At 65.0% G+C, this 10,035-nt stretch overlaps 2 protein-coding genes across 2 annotated transcripts; both read left to right on the top strand.

Moving 5' to 3' along the window:
* Positions 1-870: 870 nt before the first annotated feature.
* Positions 871-3,253, top strand: SELPLG (selectin P ligand). The gene is made up of 2 exons (XM_066562365.1): positions 871-1,132; positions 1,876-3,253. Exon 2 carries the CDS (start codon positions 1,881-1,883, stop codon positions 3,081-3,083), a length of 1,203 nt encoding a protein of 400 aa, XP_066418462.1. The 5' UTR covers positions 871-1,132; positions 1,876-1,880; the 3' UTR covers positions 3,084-3,253.
* Positions 3,254-7,143: 3,890 nt separating this feature from the next.
* On the top strand, positions 7,144-9,483 carry TMEM119 (transmembrane protein 119). The gene is given in 3 exon segments (XM_066562045.1): positions 7,144-7,330; positions 7,333-7,441; positions 8,387-9,483. Coding segments are annotated over 3 exon segments (1,083 nt in total). The 3' UTR covers positions 9,174-9,483.
* Positions 9,484-10,035: the final 552 nt, after the last annotated feature.

Genomic DNA, 10,035 nt, shown 5'->3' on the forward strand with positions numbered 1-10,035 from the left:
GGGTGGATGGGGGTGATGTGTTCCCGGGAAGGAACAGCCCTGCTTGGGAGCTACCCTGGATCTGGGGGGCTCATTCTGCTCTTCCCCAGGTGAAATTTGTTTCCAGGCTGCAGGAAGTCTGAAATTACACAGAGCACGGGCTGGAAACAGCATCTCTTACTCCACCCAGGTTTGAATTTTCTCAGGGCTGAGGCATTTCAGGGGATGTTGCACAACCGCCGCCCGAACACCCTGACCCCGGCGCCGCCCCAAAGCCGGGCAGGGATGCTCCCAGAGAATCAGTGCTCCCCGGGCACCATGGATCCATCCCAGGGATGCTCATCCCACATCCTGAACCCCTTTTCTTCCCTTTTCCAGCCCCCTGGCCAGGTGTTTCGGAGCGGGGACGGGCCGGGGTTTCCGAGGGCGGGGGCTTGTTGACACCCCGAGCCCGTTCCTGCGGATGTGCCTCTTGCAGCACCTTCCTGCGGCTGCGGCTGCGCCTCCCGCCCGAGCCTGCGGTTGGGGCGGGGGGTTTCCTGTCGTGCCAATGCCACGAGGCCGGGACAACACCCCGGACAATACCAGGCAGCCCCCCCCGAGAGCCCCTCCGAGCATCCTGGGGATGGTGCAGAGAGAAGGAGCCCTGCGCAAGGGCCGTGCAAAGCATCAAGTCAGGCCCTCACCCTCCTCCACCTCGTTCCCGATACCCTGAGGTATCTCAGGGCACCCTGGCCCCCTCCCTGGCCATGCCCACACCGTGCCCGCGGGGGTGGCAGCCCTGGCACCAGGTTTGCCGTCACTTCTGCTTTCGGAGCGACGCGAGCCCCGGCGCGCAGCTGCTCCGGTGAGGCCGAGCCCTCCGAGGAAGCCCCTTTGTGGCGTGCAGCCCAAACCCTGCCACCCTCCCCGGGGGTGCCCGCAGCCCCCAGCCCTCGCTGGCCCCGCTCTCGGCGTGACGTCCTTCCCTCCGCGGGCTCGAAACCGCAGCCGCTTTTCCGCGCTCCCTCCCTTCCCCGCCCGGCCGGAGGTGCAGGCGGGGGGTGGCCCACGACGCCCCGCGGGTGCCGGTGATAAGGCTGCCCCCGCCCCTCCGTGCCAGCCCTCGCCTCTGATTCCTGCAGTTGGGATCCCACCGCGCCCATCAGCACAGGTGAGCCCTGCTGGGAAGGGCCTGGATCGCGGCTCGGGCCCGGGGATGCTCCGGGTGCAAAGGGGATGCTCAGGGTCCCTGAGGGTGCCACGCTCCGTGCTGGTCCCTGGGGGTCTGGAGAGGGGGGTGGGTGCTTTGGGGCTGTGGGAGCCTCCCGGGGATGCTCGGAGCATTCAGCCGTGTCTGGATGCTGGTGGGTGCGGATCCTCGGGGACCTCGGTGGCCGCCACCCACCGGGGCTGCCGAGGGAGCTGGGGGAGGATTTGTGATGGAACAGGGGGATTTGGGGTGAGTTTGGGCTGGATTTGCCTCTCCTGCTCCAGCACAGAGACACAGGCCCATGGTGGCCTCAGCCCTGGAGCCCTGTGCCAGCCCGGAGGGTGGGAGGGGGGGACGGGCACCCTGGCAGGGGGTGTCTGTCAGAATGAGGGTGACATCCCTGTGCTTTCATTTCCACACGGAGACTCATCCCGCAACTGCCCCGTCCCGCAGCAGCCGCCTCCATCACGGCTGATTTCCCATTTCCAGACACTCAACTTCCTCATCAAAACTTGCTCCTGGAGCAGAGCCGGGCTGAGCTCCCGCAGGTGGGGGCTGTGGCAGGATACTGGGTGCCTCCTCCATCCCCCAAACCCGAAGGGAAAAGGAGGATCCTCGGGTGGAGTGTGATCCCTCATTGGGGTTCAGCATTGTCCCGCGGGGAGCGGGACCCCGATGTCACCTGTCCTCTCTGTCCCCTGCAGGTCCCATGGCGCTGGGCTGGGCCCTGCTGGTGCTGCTGGTGCTGAGCCCCCTGTGGGCGTGTGGGGCTGAGCTGCTGGAGCCAGGGCTGCCCTGGGGCGGGCAGTGGGTCTGGGGGGAGGCCAAGCCCCTGCCCCTCTTCCGTGGGAAGAGGGATGACAGTGGGCAGGAGCCCGGTGCCACCGCGATGATCAGCAGTGACAAGAGCAATGGTGTCTCTGTGCCAGCACCCGGCACCAAGGCCAGCCTGCTCCAGGTGCCAACCACAGCCGATCCCATGGATGATTCCCCCGAGCCTGAGCTGCTCCTGAGCTCTGCAGCACCAGTGCCCGGCACCAACACCAGCCTGCCCCAGGTGCTTGCAGTGTCCACCACAGCCGAGCCTATGGATGAGACAGATTCCCCTAAACCTGGCTTACTGGAGGACTCTGTGGCACCAGCAGTGCCCAGTGCCACCACCAGTCTGCTCCGGATGCCCACCACAGCCGAGCCTATGGATGAGACAGATCCCCCTGATCCTGATCTGCTCCCGAGCTCTGCCCCACCAGCAGCTCCCAGCACTGAGGCCAGCCGGGCACCCATGGTGCCAACCACAGCTGATCCCATGGATGAGACTGATTCCCCTGCTCCCGATCTGCTGCTGCCAGGCTCAGAACCTGGCACACCAGCAGCAGCCCAAAAGAGCATCCCCACCACCACCCCCAGCTGGCTCACGGCACTCATCGAGGAGGACACAGTGACCGATGGCCTGGACAGCGACTCCTCCACGGGGCCACGCTCAACAGCCCGCCCAGCCTTTGTCCTCACCAGCACGGGCTACAGGAAACCCAAGAAATCCGGAGCTCCGCCTGCATCGACCCTCCCGGCCACTTGGGACACGACGCCGGTAGGCACCGCGGTGCCCTGGGAGCCCAGCGGGGTGATGAGCAAGTGCCTGCTGGCCATCCTGCTGCTGGGGCTGGTGGCCGCCACCTTCCTGGTGAGCACGGGGGTGCTGGGGACGCTGCTGTGGCGGCGGGCGCGGACGGGGGAGCGCCGCTTCAGCCGCACCGAGATGGTTTGTATCTCCTCGCTGCTGCCCGACGCCGAGGCGGCCGCCGGCCCCCGTCCTGTCCCCGCCCGGCGGCACAAGCTGCTGCTGCCCGACGGCAGCTCCGAGGCCGATGGAGACAACCTGACTCTCAGCAGCTTCCTGCCGGAGCACTCCTGAGCCCCAGGGATGGCTCCTGCATCCCGCAGCGCTGCGGCGATCCCCGTTGGAGCCGCGGGCAGGGCGGGCGCCCCTGTCCCCCGGTGTTTTAGCTTGGACCAGTGTGACAGAGCTGCTCCCCCGCGGCCAGTTCAGCCCTCGAGTCCCATCCCATTAAAGAGTTACCCGGACATGGTGGTCTCTTCCTGGCAGGGACCCGCCAGCCCCCTCCCGGCCCCGCCGCCTGCCCACATCCTGCTGCCAAAATTTCGCTTCTCCATCCTCCCCCTCAAGCCCCTGGGGGAGCAGAAACGAAACCCGCGGCCAGGCAGGGACCAGAGCCCGGGACCTTGGGGATGGGACCGCAGCCCCCGGGACCTCCTGCTCGGCCTCGTGGGAGCTGGAAGGGCGGGGGGGACGGGGCGGAAACGGGGGGGACGGGGACAGGGACAGGACGGGTGCGCTCGTGGCACAACGTGTTCCTGCCTGCGGTCGCTGCAGCGAGGCGGGGACGCCTCCGGGGCCGCCGCTGCCTGTCAGGTGCTCGGCCCCGGGGGGAACGGTGGCCGCAGGGGCTCGGCATCGTCCAGCTGGGACTGGGAGGGATGGGGAGAGCAAATCCATGAGAGGCCAGCAAAGGTCCCAGCGTTTCACCCGCTCAGGCAGGTGTCAGTCACCCCTCAGGCCACCAACTGATCCCTTCCTTGGGGGAGTGAAAATAGCCCAGGACTCTCCTTGTCCTGCCAGGCTCAATGTCGCCATTTTTCCATTTTGCTTTGCCCAGGCTCCCCATCCCCACATCCCCACATCCCCATTCCTGCTGTGACCAGCTTCAATGTCCCCATCTCTCCATCCTCACCCCTGCCCCTCCAGATTCAGCATCCCCATTCCCACATCCCCACTCCCACATCCCCATATCCCCTTCCCCACATCCCCAACCTTGCAGCCTCCTCGAAGGCCACTCTGGGCTGGTTATCCAGGAGGAATTGCCAGCATGGTCATTCACCTGCATCCCAGCCCTGCTACCTGTTTACATTCACCCTGAGCTCGGGATAGTTTCCATCTGGATCCTGGCAGCTGCACAGCCCCGCTCCGGCTGTGAATGTAAATGTTTATGGGTAAGTCAGCCGGGCCAGGGGACCCGCAGCTCTGGTGGCCATGGCCGGTCCCCATGCAGGACACCCTGGCCGTGGACTCCTTGCTGATGCCACCCTGCTCTGTCCCACTGTGTCCCCCCACCAGCCAAAGCAGCCATGGGGGAAGAGGGATGCTCCCATCCTCTGGATTCACCCCACAGCAGCTCATCCAGCCTCTGCCCCCGCTGAGGATGAGGCGGGTGTGTCCTGAAGAATAGGATGGGGGCAGATCCGAGGGATTGCTCCCGTTCTCCCAGCCCTGTGCCGGCTGCTCTCCAGCAGGAGCCCAGCGAGGAGAAAATTTCCTCCACTGAGGGAGCCGGGAATCGCCCTATTTGGCGCAGTCAGCAGCTCCTGTCGGGCTGCCATCGCCTGCCTCACGGCACAGGAATTCACGGGAAGCCTGCGCGGTGTCACAGCAGGATCCTCAGGGCAGGGTGTGGTGGGGTGGCACCGGGCCGGCCGTGGTGGGTGACAGGAGGCCATGGGTGGCACCGGGCCGTGGTGGGTGACAGGAGGCCATGGGTGGCACCGGGCTGTGGTGGGTGACAGGGGGCCGGGGGTGGCACCGGGCTGTGGTGGGTGACAGGGGGCCGGGGGTGGCACCAGGCCATGGTGGGTGACAGGGGGTTGGGAGCGGCACCGGGCTGTGGTGGGTGACAGCGGACAGAGGGTGGCACCGGGCTGTGGAGGGTGACAGGAGGCCATGGGTGGCACCGGGCCATGGTGGGTGACAGTGGACAGAGGGTAGCACCGGGCTGTGGAGGGTGACAGGAGGCCATGGGTGGCACCGGGCTGTGGAGGGGGACAGCGGGCCGGGGGTGGCACAATCCCACGCCGCACATGGAGCTCCACGCGCCCCTTGCAGCTCTGCAGGACGGGCGCCCTCCGGGTATTTTGCTGGCACAGCAAAGCGCAGCCCGGAGAAGCAAATTAGAAGCAGAGCAAGGCTGCAATGCCTCAAATTGCCGGTTCCCCGGGCGGGCTGTGCCGCCGAGCCCAGCCCTGCGCGGCCGCGCGTTCCTGCTGCCCCAAATTACACGGCGGGACCGGGCGGTCCCGGCCCTGCCCAGCTCGGAGGGGCCGGGCCCGCGCCCGCTGCAGGCAAAAACGGCATCGTAATGGGATGGTGGGAGCTGGCACCGGGAACTGGGCCGGGGATCCCGGCTGCGAGGGTGGGGACACTGGGCAGGGAGGGATGAGGAGTGTGAGCAATGAAGGGTGGGAAGCGAGGGCACGGTGGGATGCAGATCCTGGACAAGGAGGGATGGAGACTCTGGGCGAAGCAGGATGGGGATCCTGGCTGGGGTGGGATGGGGCTCTTGGATCAGTGGCAATGGGGACTCTGGACAATGTGGGATGCAGCCCCTGGGCAGGGTGGAATGGAGACGCTGGACAAGGAAATTGAGCCCAACACCGGCATCACTGGGTGCGTGGGGGGAACTCAACCCCATCCCCACCTGGGCTGCAGAAGCAGGGCCGGATGCTGCTGGAACTCCTCGCCCCCGGCCTCCCCTCGCCTTTCCCCCTTCCCCTCTAAGATTTCATCACTGAGCACTTAAGGCCGGGAAAAGCCGCCCGAGCAGCTGCAGGGAGCCGCCGGGGCAGCCAGACGGACGGAGCCTTTATTTCGGGGAGCGGCGGCGACGCCGGAGAAACCCCAGCGGCGCCAGCCCCACTCCGGCCGAGGGGACAGAATCCCGGCCCCTCACCCCGCGGGGGTCACGGTCCCCAGGCGCTGGCCACGGCTTTTTGGGGGGTCTGGCAGGTCCCCAGAGAAAAATAGCAACGGGATGAGGTCACACAGCGGCTGCAGCCTCTTGAGCAACTTCAGGCCAGGCCGAGGGGACCAGGGCAGGGGGAGAGAGAGATTGGGGGGGCTCAAGAGATGCCCCCAGACCCCAAGACTAGAGACCAGGACCCAGGGAGCTGAGCAGCTGCTGTGTTTGTCTGGGGAATCAGGGGGACCCCTGCCTGTGTCCCTGCCTGCACCCCAAGGCAGAGGTGCCCAGGCCAGAGCATTTCTAGGCTGGGATTTTAGGAAATGTTCTTCTGAAATTACGGGGATGATCCCATGCCATGTTTGCCCCACTGCCTCAATAATGCCAGGGCACTGAGCCCACATCTCTCACTGTTCCCCTCAGGTGTGCATTACCCCCACCTTCGTGGATAAAAACAACATTAAAAACAACTCCCTGTGTGACTCTCATCCCACTTGCACCCCAAAATGTGGCCCGTTTTTGATGATGGGGTTTGATGATGGGGGGCACCGTGGCTCCTTTGCTGACGGGATAAGCCAGGAAACACCCCCAGCCCCAGCTGGATTTCATCTGGGAGGGGGCTGGGGGCTGCCTGCCTTTCCCTGGCCTCCCACACCCCCTCCCCATCCCGGCCGTAATGAGAACAAGCTGGTCCCGGGCTGCGACGCAGGAGGAGGAGGAGGAGAAGGAGGAGGAGAGGAGGGAGAAGGAGGAGGCTCCATCCCAGCAGGCTGCAGAAAGGGGCTCGAGGTGTGTGGGACAGATCCCGTCTTCCCGGCTGCCTCCCGCCGGCCGCGGGCAAGGTGAGGATCCCACTGGATGTGCCCAGCTGCTCCCCAATTTTCGGGGGGCTCTGGAGCAGGGCACAGGCTGTCCCACAGCCAGGGGTGCTGCAGTGAGGGCAGGGCATGGTCCCCACGGCGGGACACGGGATGGAGTCGGCCACATGGCTGCGTTCCCAGGCGGGAATCGGAGCGTGCTGCCTCTGGACAACACCAAAATCCTGAATTTCTGGAGCGGTCGGGAAGCGGAGCTGGGAAGGGTCTGGGGGTGGGCAAGGAAGGGGCTGGAAGGGGATTGGGATGGGGTGGAGGGTTGGCAATGCCCGCGGTGCCAGGCCCTGCTGTTGGCGCTGCTTTGGGCTTTGCTCAGCCCCTGCGTGGCCACGGCTGCTCCTCAGCTCTGATGGCTGCCGGGGAATCGGTGCTGTCCCCATCCCGGGACCCCTTTCCAGCTGAGGGGCCCCTGTCTGGGGAGGAGAGGAGGATGAAGGCCCTCATCTCAGCCCCTCAAACCCTTCAATCTCCTGGTGCTGGTCAGTGCTGTGACCCCAGAGCCACAGCAGTGCCTATGGGGAGCCGGGAGGGTTGGGGGTCGGGGCACCTCCCACCTCTGCTGCCGTTTTTTTGCACTGGATTAATGGAAACCAGATTGTGCAGCCAGGAGAGAGCCTGGAAGCCAAATCCTGCTGCTGGAGTCCCTCTTGTTCTGTAAAGCTGCTGGCTTGGGTTTGTTTGGGGGGAAAATGGGACGTGGGTTGGGATTTGGGGAGCCTGAGGTTGGGGAATTGTCATGGGGGGGTCCCTGCTGATGTACCTGGGGAGCTGTTTCCTGAGACCTCCCCATGGAGCTGTGTGGAGGGGAAGAGCCCTGGGAATGGCTCGATGGTGTTACGTGGCGTGGCACGCGTGGATCCCTCGGGAATGTCTCGCGGTGGAGACGGTCACGTCCCTGTCCCAAATCCCAAATCCCGTGGGGTGCAGAGCCCGGCCAGGGGCTCACCCCGGTCATCGCTCCGGGCTGGGAAGCGCGTGTCCCGTGTCCTGCAGCGCACTGTGAGCTGTGGAATGGGGCAGATCCAGCCCCATCTGGGCGAGGAGCACGGCACAGGGACAAAGCCAGGCTTCTCCTCTTCCCAGGGACGCTCAGGCAGCTCGGACCCCATTCCCTGCACCCCAGCTCTGGGGCTGCCCCTTTGTCCCACACCCCATCCCGGCTCCACTCAAGCACATGGTGGCACCAGGGTGAAATCCTGCCCCAAACTATTTTTAGCCATGTTCCAGCTGGGAATTAACGGTCTGGGACGGCGATTGGGAAATGCCTCTTGCACCAGGCCCAGCCCCTTTGTAGCGTCGCCTGTGTCAAAGTTTCCACTGCAAACCTCCATTTTTCAGGAATTCTCTAATCAACCAAATGACCGTTGTCTGGAGCCGGGTGCTGGCAGCAGCCCTGGTCCCCAGCCTTGAGCAATCCCACCCAGCTGGCTTCCAGCTGTGCCCTTGGAAAACCAACAGAGCCCCCTGCTCTGTCAGGGCGAGAAAACCGGAGCTGCCTTTCCACTTCCATAAGGAAATTCAGGCGGGTGAGGGCTGGCTTGGGGAGCTCGCTCTGTTGGGGTATTAACGTGTCCCTCACCTCTCTCATCCCACAGGTTTCCTGCAGGATTCCTGGGAATGGGCTCAGCCATGGGCACGTGGTTGCTGCTCTTGGTGCTGCTGGTGGCAGCCCCGGCTGAGGCGGCAGCGCCCCGGCACCGCCCGGTGCTGCCGGACACGGCGGGCAGCGGGGACGGGGACGAGGCGTCAGCCACGCTGCCCGCCCAGCCCGTGACCCCCCGGATCAGCCCCACTGTGGGGGAAGCACCGGGGACCACGGTGACCAACAGCTCGGCGCCGGGCGTGCTGGACGGGCTGGTGGACTTCTTCAAGGAGTACCTGCTGCTGGTGGTGGTGGTGGGCTCGCTGTCCTTCGTCCTCCTCTTCATCATCTGCGCCGCTGTCATCGTCCGGCAGAAGCACAAGGCCTCTGCCTACTATCCCTCCTCCTTTCCCAAGAAGAAATACGTGGATGAGCGGGACAAGTCGGGGGGAGCGCGGGACTTCAGCGAGGTGCCGGACAAAGCCCCTGAGGCCGGTGCGGAGGAGCCGCTGGACGGCGGCCGGCAGCTCCAGGCCGACATCCTGACTGCTGCCCAGAACCTCAAATCCCCCCACAAGGCGCCGCTGGCCAACGGGGCCCAGGGCGAGCAGAATTCCCCTCAGCAGGAGGAGGAGAAGGAGGAAGAGGAGGAAGGAAAGAAGAAGCTGGGGGATGAGCAACCCAATACCCCCGCCCAAAATCCGGGCGCGGAGGAAGCGGTGAGCGCAGGAAGCAAGGATGGAGGATGCACCCCTGATGTATCCCAGGATGGGTCCCAGGCTCCCTCTGGAATCTGAGGCAGGGACACGGTCCCGGGCAAGCCTGAGGAGCTGCTGCCTTGGGACACACGATGGACAGGGTGGATCAGGCTCCGTACGTACGTGGTGGCTCAAGGAAGCCCCGATGAAGATCCCGTTCCCTCCCAGCTCTCCCGACCCTGGTGCTGGTGGGATGCTCATGGGGGGGATTTGCCAGCTGGTGGCTTTCCCCAGCACTGGAATGCTGTCAGTCCCAGCTCCTGCTGCCCAAGGGGCTTCTCCCACCCCAGGCACTGGTGGGTGCTTCCCCCCAGCTGCAGCTCTGCCCCCCCTGTGCCAACAGCTTCCTCCCAAATGTTATTTTAATCAGCAGCAGCGGCCTGGTCCGTGCCAGGCTCCTGGCTGGGAGCTGTGTCCCTCTGGGAGAAGGGATGGGACCAGGGCTGGAGGTCTGTAGGACACGGGTCAGCTTTGCCCAAGACCACCCAAGGGAAAGAGAGATGAGGATTTAGGGACAAGGACCCTCCTTTCCTTCTTCCACCCCAGAGCCCAGCTGGATTTTTGCCTCACTTCCTGAACCCCTTCAGCTAGAAATAAACATTTCTTCCGCACAGCTCCTCTCCCGTGTGTGTCTCAGCCGTGGGGCGGCCAGGGGACAGTCCCTGTGTCCCTGTGCTCCTCCAGGGCCAGTGGAGCCCTGGGCAGGGTGTTATCAATCCCCACATCAGCACATCACGTGCCCTTCCAGGAAACCTTTATCTTGTACCCACAGCTGTGGGGCTGAGGAGGGGCTGTGGGGACTCAGCCACAGCCCAGGGGTGCAGCTGCTGCAGTGGGGACAGCAGGGAAACCTGGAAGGTGAGTGAGGCTGTTCTGCCTCAAAAGCAGCACATCCCTGTAC

The sequence above is a fragment of the Molothrus aeneus genome, chromosome 18, assembly GCF_037042795.1.
Source record: "Molothrus aeneus isolate 106 chromosome 18, BPBGC_Maene_1.0, whole genome shotgun sequence".
Taxonomy (NCBI): domain Eukaryota; kingdom Metazoa; phylum Chordata; class Aves; order Passeriformes; family Icteridae; genus Molothrus; species Molothrus aeneus.